This window comes from Lithobates pipiens, unplaced genomic scaffold (assembly GCF_037356315.1).
Source record: "Lithobates pipiens isolate NorthernLeopardFrog02 unplaced genomic scaffold, aLitPip1_a1.2 Scaffold_16, whole genome shotgun sequence".
NCBI lineage: Eukaryota > Metazoa > Chordata > Amphibia > Anura > Ranidae > Lithobates > Lithobates pipiens.
Genome location: NW_027507748.1, coordinates 400,504,491 through 400,523,129, shown reverse-complemented (window position 1 = coordinate 400,523,129; position 18,639 = coordinate 400,504,491). Strand labels below are relative to the sequence as shown.

At 40.9% G+C, this 18,639-nt stretch overlaps 1 protein-coding gene across 2 annotated transcripts in view; it reads left to right on the top strand.

The window, feature by feature from the left end:
• Positions 1-18,639, top strand: part of LOC143983070 (S-adenosyl-L-methionine-dependent tRNA 4-demethylwyosine synthase TYW1-like) — a 321,868-nt gene that overhangs the window by 181,338 nt on the left and 121,891 nt on the right. For both annotated transcript variants that reach the window (XM_077482324.1, XM_077482323.1), the window contains exons 12-13: positions 3,629-3,806; positions 18,426-18,561. In XM_077482324.1, the coding sequence (XP_077338450.1) occupies positions 3,629-3,806; positions 18,426-18,561 (314 nt within the window). The remainder of the gene's footprint in view (positions 1-3,628; positions 3,807-18,425; positions 18,562-18,639) is intronic.

Here is an 18,639-nt window from a genome sequence, read left to right as displayed (position 1 = left end):
GTTAACCACACAATTTAGCTTCCAGTGTAACGATTCCCTTGGCAGGATGTTGCCTTATATACTTTTCATGTCTGCAGCAACCTTCTCACAACATGAAATTCTCTGGCAGAACTGCATGTGACCATTAAAAGCTTTAGAAAAATTTGACTCCTAGGTGACATTTTCTCTGTGACAGCAAGTGGACTGCTCATAGTTAACATTCCTGACAAGCATCTGCCTTACAGCATCAGCAAACATTTGAAAGGTTACATAAAATGTTGCCTTACTATGTTTGGTTTTATATGGTTTTGTCTTTGTATATAAGTTATTAGATACCCAATTTATGTGTTTTTATTTTTTATTTTTTTTTAAGTTCAAACCACCTCACTGAATGTAGACCGTCACCTATGGCTTTACTACAGGTGCAATAAAGGTTTACATGATATCAAATGTACTTTCCAGCTTTTCTGATTGGGAACTGAAATCTGAAATGGGGAAAGTGTGTGTGTGTGTAAAAGCACATCAGAATTATTTTAAATGTTTTTTTTTTTTCTCTTAGTCCTAGCCTTAATGAGATAAGAATGTATACAAAGCCACATTCCCATTGAAGTCCTTTACAGCTACCTCCCTCAGTGTAAACCACATAGCAAAATGCTTGATTTGAGCTCTTCACTGTGTGGCCCTGCTCCAGCACTGTAAAGCCTTTGCCTGGAAAAAATGTTTTTGCTGAGTACACCACCTATTGTCCATATATGCCGTGGCCTCATTCATTTATATGGCTGGTTAATACCCTTTGCCAATGCAACCTTCTAGGAAAGTGTGGCCACAGTGTATATGCACAAATGAGGCAGTACCCCGCCAGGATTTTATGTCCGCATAGACTGTGCAGTGCTGGGCTGGTCCAAGGGACTCTGAAGCAGGCCTTGAAGATAAGTATTTTGCTTTGTGGATTGTGCTTAAGGTTGGGGTAGATGCCTGATTGATTGGAGTAGACCTGTGGATGGGAATATATAGCCCGGCCTGGAGCAGGCTCAGAGCAGTGCTTTACTGCAACGAGCCGCTTGGTGTTATAAAGACCTTTCGACTACTACGAAGGCACATCCCTTGATAGGACCCACCCTAAAGATGGGCTTTTGAGCTCTTCTCTAAGGGTAAACTTTCAGCAATAATCTCACCATTGTTTCCAATACTGGGGAATCCCCAGTTTGAACCGGGTCTGAGGAAGGGAAAATTCATGGCACTGAATAGACCAAGGGATCTTCCAGGCCTCTCATGCTTTAACAGGGGGAACATGGCCCACAATATTTTCATTGACAAAAGAATCTTTGCCATATCATTTGGATTTTTACCAGGTGGTACAACTGAGACACTTCTTAAATACTTTAATCCCACCAAGTAGGTATGAGCGCACTTTTACAATCTTTGAGGGATATTGTAACGGAAGTGGTGTACTGTAGCAAACTCTCTCTAAAACGTATGCGCTGCTGGTTGCACCCTCGGATGACTTTAGGTTGCCCTTTTTTAGAGGGTGGAAGAGAGATTTGGATCGAACCTTTACGGAAGAGCAGTGTACTAACATAATACGTAATACATTTGATTTGTCAATCTGCATGAGAATGCAGGAGACAAATTTTAAGATTCTATCTCGGTGGCATCGCAGCCCGGCATTTCTAAATAGATGCTACCCAGAGGTATTAGACAATTGCTGGCGCTGCGGGGACAAAGAGGGGCGACGTTATTGCATATTTTCTGGTCCTAAAATAGAGAACTTTTGGAAGGAAGTCCAGAGAATTGCTCAGAAATTTAGTGATCAGGAGATTCCGGAGGATCCATCTTTCTTCCTATTACGATACTAAAATCCCAGTTAAATCATAAAAGCAATCTATTCTATGCCACTTGCCGAATGCAGCCAAAGAATGCATTCCACATACCTGGAAGCAGACACAACCACCAACGGTAGGATTGTGGCTTAAGAGTAAAACAATTGAACCTTATGGAGGATTTGGTTTTGACATCCCAGCAAAATGAGGGACATGTCTGAAAACATGGTCTCCGTGGAATCTTTTCATTAATACAGAAGAGGGAAAAACCCTCATAGACGTGAATCCCAATGACTGAAAATAAGATGCGGCTAGCAGATGCTTGGTAAGGGAGGGGGCGGGGGTGGGGCTAGGAGAAGGATGAGAGGAGAGGTTTTTTTTGGTTTTCGTTTGTAAATATAGAGGTAAGAGTGCTCTACGTTTCAGGAATATATAGATAGAATCCCCCAGGATGGAGTCTGAGATATACTTTAACCACTTCCCGACCAGCGCACGACGATGTACGTCGACAGAATGGCACGGGCAGGCATATTGGCGTACAGGTACGTCCAATATTCGATGCCGCCCTGCCATCGGGAGCGCCCTGCCGGCGGCGTGCTCCCACGCTGGTCGGGACCCCCGTGAGTCCGGTCGCGGGACCCGCGGACTCGATCGCCGCGGGCATCCCCGCGATCGTCTCACGGAGCGGCCGAATAGAGCAAATGCTGTGTAAACAACATTTGTCTATTCTGCCTAGCAACTAGTGACGCTGATCTCTGCTCCATGTGATTGGAGCAGAGATCAGTGTACACTAAATGAAAGCCCAACCCCCCCACAGTTAGTAACACTCCCCTAGGAACACTTAACCCCTACACTGCCACCCACTGGTTAACCCTTTCACTGCCAGTGTCATTTACACAGGAATCACTGCATTTATATAGCAGTGATTACTGTATAAATGACAATGGTCCCAAAAATGTGTCAAAAATGTCCGATGTGTCTGCCATAATGTCGCAGTCACAATAAAAATCGCAGATCGCCGCCATTACTAGTAAAAAATAAATAATAAAAAATTATTAATAAAAATGCTATAAAACTATCCCTATTTTGTAAACGCTATAACTTTTGCGCAAACCAATCAATAATCGCTTATTGCGATTTTTTTTTTTACCAAAAATATGTAGAAGAATACGTATCGGCCTAAACTGAGGGAAAAAAATGTTTTTTTATATATTTTTGGGGGATATTTATTATAACAAAAAGTAAAAAATTATGCGTTTTTTTTCAAAATTGTCGCTCTATTTTTGTTTATAGCGCAAAAAATAAAAACCGCAGGGGTGATCAAATACCACCAAAAGAAAGCTCTATTTGTGGGAAAAAAAGGACGTCAATTTTGTTTGGGAGCGCAATTGTCAGTTAAAGCGACGCAGTGCCGAATCGCAAAAAGTGGTCTGGTCTTTGACCAGCAAATTGGTCCGGTCTGAAAGTGGTTAAGGGTGGAGATGACTTCTGCCTTTTTGTAATGGGGGGGGGGGATTATAATTATAATAAGAGTTGATTTTGTTGTATTTAGAGTGCATGGTCGTGGTCTTGGAAGAAAATGAATTTATATGTATATTAGATTAGCATATAGGTATACATAACATGTTATATTTGATGTTGATAAAGTGTTTGCCATTCTTCCCCTTAAACCAATAAAATATTAAATGGGGAAAAAAAAGGTTGGGGGGAGGCCTGGAGGGGAGGACTGTAAACTTCACAAAAACTTCACTTTCCCTGAAGTTATTTGAAAATGCAATGCATACAGTGTCTTTGTATTCGTTTATTGAAACGTGTTCTGGGTCTTTCAGGGGTGCCTGGTGTAAAACCTGACCGTCTTGAAGAAGGCATGGCCGTCAAACATTGTGCGCTTTCTTTAGTTGGAGAACCAATTATGTACCCTGAGATTAACCAGCTTCTCAGATTGCTTCATCAGCAGAACATATCCAGTTTTCTTGTTACAAATGCACAATTTCCAGAAGAAATAAGGTAAGTGGTGTACAGTAGTTATGTTACCAGGGTGCTGTTCCTATTATTCTGTTATAACTTGTTAAAAACGTTGACCGCTACGAATTTCAATTACATGCTTTCAGGTGCTTAAACATAGCCTTAGCTTTTTCAAATGTTAGATTGCATACAGCTGAAGAGAATCACTTAATAATTTAACTGTTTTATATACTAGATGTTGACCCCTTGGGAATAAAAAGTGATCACTTATAATTCAAGATATTGGGATCTAAAGTCAATCAAATTAGAGCAAGCATTCCATAAACATTCTCACACAGCCTATGTACTAAATTGTATATGTTTGTTGACTGGAAATGCTATTTGGATTTTGCATTACTAACCTCACTGGCTTAGCAAAATGGGGAAAAAAAAGCTAATGCACACGCAAATCACATCTGTTCATAAAAAAAATGCCGAAATCTAAGTTTAGGTTTCCTCAAAGACCCAGGAATAATGCACTCTAAATCATAGGAAGCATTTGAGACAGCCAACTTTTGAATTTTCATATAAAAGAAACCCTCCATATAAAGACTTAACCGTAAATTGTAGTACATGAGACAAGATCTTCCCACAGTTCCTCTAGATCAAGGCAAACTCTCAACTACAATGATCATATATATTTCCAATTAACAAGGAAAAACCTTCAGTTTACATGTGCACACTCTGCAGCAGGTGAAGGTGGGAATCATGTTTTGGAGTAAACACCCTTTTCTCGAGTGAGATCTACCTGTCTGCATATGGCACCTAAACCATTTAAATATACAAAAAAGGCTTCAAATTAACTAGACCCACCTCTTTTCCCTTGCCAGTGTGATGTCATATCTTTCATGACATAACTTCCACTCCACGACCTCTTGGCAAGTATTTCATATGAATACTTATAGATCCTTATCCTCATTCATCCCTTTTGGTAGAATGTATCCAATTTATAGATCTGAAAAACCTCTTTAACGTTAGGTGAACCCGGTTGCCACTTCGCTTAGGAGTATTACCCCTTCAAAAATCACAGAGCAAACTGAGAACAGTTATGTCCTGCTGACCAAAATTTTTTGCCACAGGTGATATAAAATCAGCCATCCTAATTCTGCTTCTGTGTTCACTTTTATGCAACCCAGTGTCTGTTTGTCTTTCTCATATCATAATCCCCAGGGACATTTAATGAGGCAAATGACGTTCTGACTAGAGCAATATAAATACTTGCTCAGAATTCTCTTACCCATATGTGGGTGTACGGGGTGATGTCTTTGCACACCCACGTACGTGTAAAAGACTTATCTAGCCTTTTTTCAATGTGTAGGTTTGTTTGTAGCAACAAATTGGAAAAAAAAAGCTTAGTTACTAGAATCATAATTCTAGTTTCTTTATAAAAGGTACAAATCACTGGAAAGAAATGGTAGTGAACCATATTTTTATATTTAGTTATTAGTTGTTAAATAATAGGGGTTACCTAAACTTTTGCTTCTTCTTTCCCTTCTCTTTTTTTTTTTTTTGGTTAGTGCCTACTTAAATATTTGAATGGTCTCTGGGATAATGTCTGGGTTAAAGAGTTGAAGAGCACTGATTTAATGAATGGCTTGAAAAATTTGCAGGGAAAACATACTTTTTAGGATTACCAATACAAGACATATCTAGTTATTTGAAAAAAAGTATTCACTCAAGCGCTGATGGAAACTCACTCTTTAGTAGCCTTGAAATCGAAGCTGGAATCTGTAGGAATGGAACATTTAACTCAATTGAGTTGGCTAGACATCAAAATACATTATAAAAACCTAATAGGAGGTTTATTTTTAATACTTTTGTATTGTATATCTTTCTTATTTATTCTATCTACTTCTTTCTCAAGTGTATCCTCCATATCTGGTTGAAGAATGAATGTAAATGGACAAATCCATAGATCCTGTAAATGCTTTATGGATTCTCTATGTACATTCATTCTTCAAACAGATCTTCTCCATTTGGTGCTGTTTGGATTCACCGGAGACATGTTTTATATCTTAGGGCCGGTTCACACAGCGATGAACCTTAAACAAAGCGGACATCTCCGCTACAAGCATTAATAAAGCGGAGTTCTATTACTTTTATAGTTCACGTCTAATTGTTGCAACAATAACATGGTTAGATACCAGGTGTAATTTCTTCATCCCCCTTCTCGGCTTAACAATTTAAAAAATGCACAGCCGCAGCATCATGATAGGCTATTTTTTGAAGAGCCAATTTGTAGATGTAGGAGCAGACATGACCGATTCTGACTTGGGCTGCACTTTATTGCCTTGTACAACATGGGCTTTGCAGGCTTGGAAAATTGGCAAGTGGGCTTCATAAGTGAATAGCACCCAGACTCTTCACCAGCAACCTCTACAGTTGGGAAATGCTGGATGTTTGCCTCCTGGCTTCCAGATTGACCAACAATTGTGTTTAATGTCTTATGACCGAGCAAATAAAGAATTCCTCTTATACTAGGTTTAAAATTATGCAGATCCTGCATACGCCTTTTCATGGGAACAGCAGCACTTTCATTTGATTGATATGATGCACCTGTGGGAAACGCGGGGAATAAGTCCACAACCGTTTTTCAAAATGCAGGCACAGCACCTTGTGTTTTTGTACACCCAAAAACATGCTACGTTTCCTGATGGCGGGGGGGGGGATTCTATTAAGCATTAATGGCACCTCCGTGCATCTGCTAAAGAGCAGTGCATTTTTCCTGCTAATCAGGAAACGCATGCTCTGTTTCCAGACTAGGACTCTATAGTTCAGGAGCTCTGTGATTCTACATGAGTTCTGGCCTATGAGGCAGTTCCTTTTGTTCAGTTTCACTCCAGACCCATACATTCTGTTGCAGGACAAATCTGTTTAGCCTCAAAACAAACCAACCCACCAGACACTAAAGACTGGGTTACATCTGTTCTGGTGGCTCAGGGATGCAGCTTGAGGCAAACAAATTCCTTCTTCCTAATGTCTTTGAAGATCTCCACTACAGATACCTGATTGAAAGGCTGGGGAGAGGAGTCTTGACACCTTGTCAGTGCAGGAAAAATTGCAAACATGGTCTGGCCACCCGAGTGTACACAATGGAGCACAGGGCCTGGCAGCAAAAGGGCTAAAGGTCAACTCCAGGTGTTGTTTTTAAATTGTTTGGGCCAAGTTGACTCATACAAAAATATTTCCTTTACGAATACATGCTACCACTGTGAGCTCTAAGACCTTGTACACAGGAGCGGACATTCCGACAACAAAATCTGTCGGATTTTGTCCGACACATTTTGTCCGAAACTGTTGTTGCATACACACGGTCGGACAAAGTTTGGTCGGAATTACCGATCGTTCGTAACGTGATGACGTTATTTAGTTACGATAGGACTACGTTCAGGCTAGTAGCCAATAGCTTTGGTCTTGGAATTTGATCTAAGCATGCGTGGCAGTTTGTCCTATGTGAATCCTCTACAAGCGATCGGACGAAGTCCGGTCGGATCATGTTGTCGGAAAATTTTTATATCCAGCTCTCAAACTTTGTTGGTCGGACATTCCGACGGAAAAAGTCTGATGAAGCCCACACATGGTCGGATTATCCGACAACACGGTCCGATCGGACATTTTCCGTCGGAATGTCCGACCATGTGTACAAGGGCTAAGAGCCGCATTCATTGTTCACTGTAGAGGAGTGTGCTTGGAGTCAGGTGGAAAGTAATGATTATATTCAAGTCTCTGGAACACCAATGAGACTGATGCTGACCACCTGTAACCTAGCAGTCCAACATCTCTGGTGAGCTTGGTGTGACACCAGTATTTAGTACCACAAGCCAAGGTTGGAGTTCAGCTTTAAACCTAACCATTTTAGTTTTAAGGTGTTTATATATTTTGTGTAGGCATTTTATTTTTATTTTTTAAGGTGAAAAAAAAACGGAACATTTTGCATTTAGTTACACTTTAAGTGTATGTCCAGCCCAAACCTTTTTTTTTCCTTATGCCCCGTACACATGGTCGGATTTTCTGACGGAAAATGTTCGATGGGAGCTTTTTGTTGGAATCTCCGACCGTGTGTATTCTCCATCGGACATTTTCCATCGGAATTTCCGTCACACAAAATTTTTACTTTTTGATATAATAAATATCCCCCAAAAATCTATAAAAAAACAAATGTTTTCCTCAGTTTAGGCCGATCTGTATTCTTCTACATATTTTTGTTAAAAAAAAAAATCGCAGTAAGTATCGATTGGTTTGCGCAAAAGTTATAGCACCTGCAAAATAGGGGCTGGTTTATGGCATTTTTAATAAAAATTTTTTTATTAGTAATGGCAGTGAACTGCGATTTTTGTTCTTGACTGCAACATTATGGCAGACACATCTGACACTTGACACTATTTTGAGACCATAGTCTTTTATACAGCTATCAGTGCTATAAAAATGCACTGATTACTGTGTAATTGACACTGGCAGGAAAGGGTTTATACACTAGGATGCGATCAAGAGGTTAAGTATGTTTTAGGGAGTGATTCTAACTGGTGGGGATGGGCTACTACTCACATGATAGTGATCACTGCTCCCGATGACGGAGCAGTGATCTGTCATGTCACAAGGCAGAATGGGAAAATGCCTTGTTTACGAAGGCATCTCCCCCTCTGGGGGACCCCGGGTTATGGGGCGAGAGCACGCGCCCACAATGCCGCATCTTTCAGGGGACCTACCTGCACATCCATTTGCCCAGCCATGCCATTATGCTGACTTATATCGTCGTGCACTGGTCGGCATGTGGTTTAAAGGTTTTTTTTATTTATTTATTTTTTTTTTTTCCACTTTTTTGTTTTACCTACTGTTACCAGTGCAATACAGCATTAGCATATGATTGGTGTGGAAATTATGTGTACTGACTGGTGACGGTGTAAAAAAAAAATATATATATAACAAAATATATATATTTTTATATATTATTTTTTCTTACACTGTCACCAGTGTATATATATATATATATATATATATATATATATATATATATATATATATATATATATATATATATATATATATATATATATAATTTTTAAATTTTTTTTATTTTTTTGCTTTTTACATTTTGTCATCAGAGTAACTTAGTATTGCCATAGTGATGCTGTGCTGCTCTGCAAACTAGCACTTTATGGCAGTAACCATCTTTTCTCTTTTTTTGTTTAAATGAAGTTTACTACCACTTTACCTTTCCCTGGAGCTTTAAGCTTGCTCACCAGACACTGAAACAGAATATCACACTAGTTCCCTGTCCAGTAGTGGAGTTGTCTGCTTAGCTAAAATGTGTAGATTAGACTTCAAACAACCTCCTTTACAAAAAAGTTGTGATTCTGTGTAACAGTTACATAAACGGAATGATTGGCAAATCTCATAAACCCATGTTTTATTTGTAATACAAAATGGGAAAATATATCAAATATATTTAAACTGAGAAAATGTACCATTTTAGGGAAGACAATAGGGTCATTTTGAAATTGATGGCAGAAACTCATTTCAAAAACTTGGGACATGGCAACAAAAACTGACAAAGTGGTATTTACAAGGAAGAGCTAGAAGAAAAGTGGGCAACTATTTACGTTAATTGACAACATTATTGGGTATATAAAGGGCATCTTAGAGTTTCAGTCTCATAAGTATAGTTGGGCAGGTGTCCACCAAACTTTGAAAAGCTGCATCTAGAAATTGTCAAACGGTTTCAGAATTAAAATTACAAAGACTTTAAATATGTCATCTACAGTACATAATGTCAAAAGATTCTGAGTATCTGGAGAAATCTCTGCTCAAGGGATAAGGGCGAAATGCAATATTGGATGCCTGTGATTTCGTGCCCTCAGATGGCACTACATTAAAAACGGGTATGATTCTGTGATGAACTTCACTGCATGCACTCAGAAATTAAATAGGCAAAAACGCCGCACTTTGAGCAAAAAAAAAAAAAAGAGAAGCTGCTAGCACTCAAAGCCAAGATACAAACTCCAAGATAATCATTTACAGCAGTGCAGTGCTAAAGGTGAGTATCGGGTCAAAGATTGGTGTAAAAATCACAAACATATGCTTCCATAAAATACGTAGAGGAAACAAACATAAAATGTATTTAAAATGGGTAATGGCTGTGTAGGAACGTAAGGCCTACAACGGTGATGTCATCATGTGATCTACCCCTAATTGGTCAATACATGAGTGAGCCTGGAGAGAAGCCTGTAAGAATGCCACTTAACACGAGGATTATATGAACATGACGTTTTTTTTTTTATCTGGGTTCCTTTAAGTACAATACTTTGTTTTAGCAATAAATCTGTGTTTCCATATCACACTATGGAAGCATAACTTTAATCTGAGTCCCGCTGGAATAGTGAGAGTGGATACAGGGAGACCTTTTTCCCCTCACACGCTGTCGGACCACCTGTAATTTAGTGGTTGTTTGCATCTGGTAAGTCGTGTGTGTGACTCACATTTGGTGAGGAATGGGATTTTCCTTTCACTGTTTACTTCCCTTCAACTGTTGTGTCTATTGCATGGAACACAGAAGAGGATTTAATATACTGGTTTTGTGGACTCTCCTTCACAGCTGTTACCTATTTTAAGGACATTTTGTTCCCGTTTCCTCTAATGTATTATATGGAAACTTATGTGTGTGGTTTATACACCAATCTTTGACCTGATACCCCCTTTAGCACTGCACTGCTCAGAAATACAAAATTCCGGTCTGTGAACGGAGTTCACCCTGATATGTAAAAATGCAAGGTAAATCTCTATTATGCTAAGAAGCCATATCTGAACAGAAACACCACTGTCTTCTCTGGGCCAAACCTCAATTAAAATGGTCTGTTGCAAAGTGGAAAACTGTTCTGTGCTGAGCAGAATTGAAATGTGACATTCTTTTTGGCAACCAGGGGCACCGCGTCCTCCAGGCTAAAGTGGAGATGGACCTTCTGGCTTATAATCAACAATTATTGTTAAAGCTTGTATTTCTGGTGGTATAAAGGTGCATTAGTGCACATGGAATGGGCAGCTATAAAGGCACCACCCAAATACCCCCAAAAAATCCATGTTTTAGAACAGCATATGCTCCATCTGTCACCACCCTTATAACTAGATCCAGAAGAATGCTAAGTACCCCATATCTTGTGGAATGATACTACAGCACAGTTCAGTAGCATCTTGTAATGAGATTTAGGCTACCCTGCATTGACCGAGATCTTGCTATAAAGATAGTGAGGTCACCCTTGCCTAGGCTTTAACCACTTTCAGACCGGACCATTTTGCTGGTCAATGACCAGAGGTCTTTTTACAATTTGGCACTGCGCTGCTTTAACTGGTAATTGCGCGGTCATGCAATGTTGTACCCAAACAAAATTTGCGTCCTTTTCTTCCCACAAATAGAGCTTTCTTTTGATGGTATTTGATTGCCTCTGCGATTTTTATTTTTTGCGATATAAACGTAAAAAGACCGCAAATTTTGAAAAAAAATATTTTCTACTTTTTGTTATTAGAAAAATCCAATAAACTCAATTTTAGTCATACATTTAGGCCAAAATGTATTCAGCCACATGTCTTTGGTAAAAAAAAAAGTCAATAACTGTATATTTATTGGTTTGCGCAAAAGTTGTCACATCTACAAACTAAGGTACGTTTTCTGGAATTTACGCAGCTTTTAGTTTACGACTGCCTATCTCATTTCTTGAGGTGCTGAAATGGCAGGGCAGTACAAAACCCCCCCAAATGACCCCATTTTGGAAAGTAGACCCCCTAAGGAAATTGATAAGTGGCATGTTGAGCCCATTGAATATTTTTTTTTTTTTCACAAAGTTGTCACTAAATGATATATTGCTCACATATGCCATGGGCATATGTGAAATGACACCCCAAAATAAATTCTGCTGCTTCTCCTGAGTACGGGGATACCACATGTGTGGGATTTTTTGGGAGCCTAGCCGCGTACGGGGCCCCGAAAGCCAAGAACCGCCTTCAGGTTTTCTAAGGGCGTAAATATTTGACTTCACTCCTCACTACCTATTACAGTTTTGAAGGCCATAAAATGCCAAGATGGCACAAAACCCCCCCCCCAAATGACCCCATTTTAGAAAGTAGACACCCCAAGCTATTTGCTGAGAGGCATGTTGAGTCCATGGAATATTTTATATTTTGCCACAAGTTGCGGGAAAATTACAAACTTTTTTATTTTATTTTTTCACAAAGTTGTCACTAAATGATATATTGCTCATGCATGCCACGGGCATATGTGAAATGACACCCCAAAATAAATTCTGCTGCTTCTCCTGAGTACGGGGATACCACATATGTGGGACTTTTTGGGAGCCTAGCCGCGTACGGGGCCCCGAAAACCAAGCACCACCTTCAGGCTTTCTAAGGGCGTTACAGTTTTGAAGGCCATAAAATGCCAAGATGGCACAAACCCCCCCCCCCCCCAAATGACCTCATTTTGGAAAGTAGACACCCCTAAATTTAGGGGTACACTAGTGAGACTAGGTAATAAATGGCGGGTGCCCTGAAACTATAAAAAAATAACTAACCAACCAGCGTCACCTGTAACAGTTATATGGTGATCACTGGTGAAAGGGTTAACTAGGGGGCAATCAGGGGGCTTTATGCGGTAGTATATGGGGGTCCCTGGCGCTATAAAAAGTTGCGGCGAACCTAAATACCTACCTGCCTAACTAGCGTCACCTGTGACACTAATACAGCGATCAGAAAAATGATCGCTTATTAGGCTGGGTTCACACTGGAGCGATGCGGGAACGCCACGAATCCGCGGCGGGTTCCCGCATTGCATGCCTCCCGGCGGCAGTTCACACTGCCCTATGCGAACTGCTGGGAGTGTCAGTGAAATGTTAATGACACCCCCAGATCAGTTCGCATATCGCAGTGCGATCTGCAAACTCGGATCGCATGGTGTGAACACCCATGCGATCCGATTCTGCTGCGGACCAAAAAAAGGGTCCCGTGCGAATTTGCGGCGGGTGCGGCGCGAATTCAGCCATACTATCTGTATGGCTGAACTCGAATCGCACAGAGATGGGATGTGATTTGCACTGCAGTGCGGTGCGAATCACATTCGTTCTCATAAACCGCTGCAATGTGAACCCAGCCTTGGTGACACTGGCGACGGGGGGTGATCACGGGGTTAAACCTTTATTGGGGTTAGGGGGGTACATTAGAACTAAAGGGGGCTAACCCTAACTGCCCTAACAGTTATTACAGTCACAAATGACACCAATGCAAAAAAAATGCAATTGGTGTCACTGTGACTGGGGGGGGGGCAGAGGTAATTGGGGGGGTGATCGGGGGGTGAAGGGGGGTTGTGAGTGTGCCTGGCATGTTCTACTGTGTAGTGTCGTGTTGGTGCAACTCACCGATCCTCTCTCCTCGGTGCCGGAACGAAAAATACCGACACGGAGGAGAGATTACATCACTTCCTCTCCTGTGTTTACATTACAGGAGAGGAAGTGATGTCACGGAGCATTTCTATTCGTCGGGAGCGATCGCGAGGGGGTGGCCATGAATGAATGGCCGCCCCCTCATCCCGGATCGCTCCCGAACGAATACCGACCGCAGCAGGCACCAGGGGGGGCCCGATCGGGCCCCCCACCCGCGGGAAGGCAGGGACGTATATATACGCCCATATGCCTGCCCGTGCCATTCTGTCGACGTATATCGTCGTGCGGCGGTCGGCAAGTGGTTAATTAAGATAATAACCTGTTTCCAGGGGTCATTGATGCCTGGATGTCAAATTTAGCGGTGTCTCCGTGCATTTAATTAACCACTTCCATACCGCTGTATAGTCATATGACGCCCGCAGGAACTCGTTGTCTCTCAGGACGGGTGTCCTATGACGTCCTGGGATTCCCTGCACTTTGGAGAGCACACGTCACCTCACTTGGGAACCGATGCGCATGCCTGGTGGCCCCTATGTCCGCCTTGCACCCGCAATTGCTCGTCACAGAGCAGGGACAGATCCACATTCTATCAGGTGAGAGGAGACTGATCCGTGTGTTCCCCTTACAGAGGTACACAAATCGGTCTCCTCCCCTCCCCCTACAGTTAGAATCACTCCCTAGGATACACAGTTAACCCTTTGATCATCCCCTAGTGTTAACCCCTTCCCTGCCAGTCACGTGTATACAGTAATGCATTTTATAGTTCTGATCGCTGTATAAATGTCACTGGTCCCAGTGTCAAAAGTGTCTGATATTTCCGCTGCAATATCAGTCACGATAAAAATAGCAGATCGCTGCCATTACTAGTGAAAAGAAAAAAAAAAGAAAAATGCCTTAACCACTTCAACCCTGGACCATTTTGCTGGTCAAAGACCAGACCACTTTTTGCGATTCGACACTGCGTCGTTTTAACTGACAATTGCGTGGTCATGCGACGTGTCTCCCAAACAAAATTGGCGTCCTTTTTTTCCCACAAATGGTGCTTTCTTTTGGTGGTATTTGATCACCCCTGCGGTTTTTATTTTTTGCAATATATAAACAAAAATAGAGCGTCAATTTTGAAAAAAAAACTCCTAATATCCCCCAAAAATATATATAAAAAAAATAAAATTCTTCCCTCAGTTTAGGCCGATACGTATTCTTCTACATATGTTTGGTAAAAAAAAAAACGCAATAAGCGATTGATTGGTTTGCGAAAAAGTTCTAGCGTTTACAAAATAGGGGATAGTTTTATGGCATTTTTATCAATAATTTTTTTTTTTTTACTAGTAATGGCGGCTATCAGCGATTTTTATTGTGGCTGCGACATTATGGCGGACACATCGGGCATTTTTCACACATTTTTGGGACCATTGTCATTTATACAGCAATTACTGCTATATAAATGCAGTGATTCCTGTGTAAATGACACTGGCAGTGAGGGGGTTAACCAGTGGGTGGCAGTGTAGAGGTTAAGTGTTCCTAGGGGTGTGTTACTAACTGTGGAGGGCTGGGCTTTCATTTAGTGAACACTGATTTCTGCTCCAATCACATGGAACAGAGATCAGCGTCACTAGTTGCTAGGCAGAATGGAGAAATGCTGTTTACAACGGCATTTCTCCGTTCAGCCATCCCGTGAGATGATCGCGGGTATGCCCCTGGCGATCGAGTCCGCGGGACCCGCGACCGTATTCACGGGGGTCCCGACTGGCACGCAAGCGTGCTGCCAGAGGCGCGCTCACGATGGCAGGGCGGCATTAAAGATTGGACGTACCTGTACGCCAGTATGCCTGCCCGTGCCATTCTGCCGATGTACATCGGCGTGCGCCAGTCGGGAACCGGTTAATTCTATCCCCTATTTTGTAGACGCTATAACTTTTGCACAATCCAATCTATATACGCTTCTTGTAATTTTTTTTTTTTTTTTACCAAAAGTATGTAGAAGAATACATATCGGCCTAAACCGAGGGGGAAATTTTTTTTTTTTTTTTTTTTAATGGGATATTTTATAGCAAAAAGTAATAAATATTGTTTTTTTTTTTTTTTTTTTTTTTCTCCAAGATTGTAGCTCTTTTTTTTGTTTATAGCGCAAAAAATAGGGTGATCAAATGCTACCAAAAGAAAGCTCTATTTGTGGGGGGGGGAATTTTTTTTCAAAGTTTGTTTGGGTACAATGTCGCATGACCGCACAATTCTCATTCAAAGTGTGACCGCGCTGAAAGCTGAAAATTGGCCTGGGCAGGAAGGGGGCATGGAAGTGGTTTACTTCACAATCCTCTTTTTTTTTTTTTTATTATACCAATTTGCTTACCTAAAATCATTTTGCGTACATAGTGCACCATTTAAATCACTTTAAATTATAGAATGCCAAAATCTACTTTTTAAAAAAATGTGTATTCTCTTTTTATATAACATATCTAGTTATAGCAATTATTGTGCCAGTACAGAAGACTACTGCAGCCTGAAAGTGGCAGTGATCGACTGAAGACTTTTTTTTTTTTTTTTTTTTTATGCTTTTCAGTGAAGCCTCCAACCCAGCCTGTATGTGATCAATAAGTCATAGCTGCTACTTTGTTCCTTATAGTCAGTGGATAACAGAGCTGTCAGTAACTGCTACGATTAAGAGCCACCAGCTGCACATAGTGTCATCTGATGGCTCTAAGTCAGAGAATGAGGCTCGGTTCACACAGGGGGCGATGCGAGGCGACACGACTTGCCTCGCCGCGACCTGCAAATGACTTCTGTATAGAAGTCAATGCAAGTCGCCCGAGGTCGCCCAAAAGTAGTACAGGAACCTTTTTTCTAAGTCGGAGCGACTCGAGTCGCTCCTCTTAGAACGGTTCCTTAGTACAGAACGGGGGCGACTTGTCAGGTCGCGGCACGGCAAGTCGTGTTGCCTCGCGTCGCCCCCTGTGTGAACGGAGCCTTACACAAACATGATTCTGATACAAAGCATTACAAAGTTATTTACAAATGAAATAGTCTTTTTTTAAATTTTTGCCCCTTTTTTAACCACTTCCCGACCAGCGCACGACGATGCACGTCGACAGAATGGCACGGGCAGGCATATTGGCGTACATGTACGTCCAATATTCGTTGCTGCTGTGCCATCGGGAGCGCGCAGCCGGCGGCGCGCTCCCGCGCTGGTCGGGACCCCCGTGAGTCCGGTCGCGGGACCCGCGGACTCGATCGCCGCGGGCATCCCCGCGATCGTCTCACGGAGCGGCCGAATGGAGGAAATGCTGTATAAACAACATTTTTCCATTCTGCCTAGCAACTAGTGACGCTGATCTCTGCTCCATGTGATTGGAGCAGAGATCAGTGTACACTAAATGAAAGCCCAACCCCCCCACAGTTAGTAACACACCCCTAGGAACACTTAACCCCTACACTGCCACCCACTGATTAACCCTTTCACTGCCAGTGTCATTTACACAGGAATCACTGCATTTATATAGCAGTGATTACTGTATAAATGACAATGGTCCCAAAAATGTGTCAAAAATGTCCGATGGGTCCCCCACAATGTCAGTCACAATAAAAATCGCAGATCGCCGCCATTACTAGTAAAAAAAAAAAATAATAAAAAATTATTAATAAAAATGCTATAAAACTATCCCTATTTTGTAAACGCTATAACTTTTGCGCAAACCAATCAATAATCGCTTAGTGCGATTTTTTTTTTTTACCAAAAATATGTAGAAGAATACGTATCGGCCTAAACTGAGGGAAAAAAATGTTTTTATATATATTTTTGGGGGATATTTATTATTACAAAAAGTAAAAAATAATGCGTTTTTTTCAAAATTATCGCTCTATTTTTGTTTATAGCGCAAAAAATAAAAACCGCAGGGGTGATCAAATACCACCAAAAGAAAGCTCTATTTGTGGGAAAAAATGACGTTAATTTTGTTTGGGAGCCACGTCGCACGACCGCGCAATTGTCAGTTAAAGCGACGCAGTGCCGAATCGCAAAAAGTGGTCTGGTCTTTGACCAGCAAATTGGTCCGGTCTGAAAGTGGTTAAATGTGTAAAAAATATTACAAAAAACCCCAAAGGTTAAATATAATATATAATAGTATTAAAAATCAACTCTAAAATCACAGTTGGAGAGAAACAGACTAAGGAGTTAAATAAGGTTTATTAGAGTAAACTAAAGGTTAACAAGGGGTTAAACAGGAACATTTTTTTTAAATGGAAAAAATATTTTTTTCACTAGTCCGTTTGCTATATTTCTAGCTACCTTCATGTTCATTCATCTACAGATGGTGATAATTACAGCGATGTTACTTTTGTATATTTGTATAATCCTGGTCTGGAGCAGTATTTATTTATAGATTCCGAGTCCTTTTTGATAGCTAGAGTTGCTGACTTCTTCTCTGTGTATATTGAAATGCCAGCAATACAAGATACTAGAAGAAGCTGTAATACTGGGAAAGGGGGTCCTAGAAGCAGGACAGTGGTGACTGGGTGTGCTACACATGCCCAGTGTACAATGATCACGCTCTTTTGGGCATGTGTAGCACACCCAATGTCTGCAACTAATTAAGCATTGGTAACATGTGTTAAGCTTTTTCAGTGGATTTTTGCAGAAAAATTACACAAACACCAATAAAATACCAACAATATTCATTTGTGTGATGTCATTATTGAATAAAAAAATCAATTTACTAATAAAAACAAAAGGAAATGCAAGTAACGAAATGCGCCTGTAATGCTTAAAGCGGATCGTTGCCCAAAAGGAGAAGTTCCGCCTTTCCTCCACCCCTTCCCTCCCCTCCTCTCCTATATTTGGTGTTTTTTTTTTTTTTTTTTTTACATCGGGGAGGTTATCTGATTTTGACAGGTACCCGCTTCTACCTCATGTAGTGTGAGGACATCGTTGGATCCTTGGTTAGCTGTGTGTGTGTGTGTTTGTTTAAAAGGCAGCAGCTACACTATTTTGCTGTTGGCTTTATATTTTTGTGTACAGTGTGAAGATCCTCTTTAAGCAGGTAAGTTAGAAATAGAATGTGGAAAGTCTATGGAAATCACACTAAGATATGCATTGTGAAATATGTCTGAAAATTATAATCTGTATATGTTTACAAACTAGTTTGTCTAGCAATTATAAGTTCGTATTCTATAATGAGAATAATAAAGTGAGCTATCCTTTTGCCAGGTCACTGGAGCCAGTCACACAGCTGTATGTGAGTGTGGATGCAAGTACCAAAGACAGTCTTAAGAAAATTGATCGCCCACTGTTCAAGGATTTTTGGCAAAGGTTTCTTGACAGCTTGACGGCATTGGCAGAAAAGGTAAAATATGGGATTTTATTAACATGGTGTTACTTGACACAGATGTAAGTGTTTGAAAGTAAGGGTTTTTATGTTCTC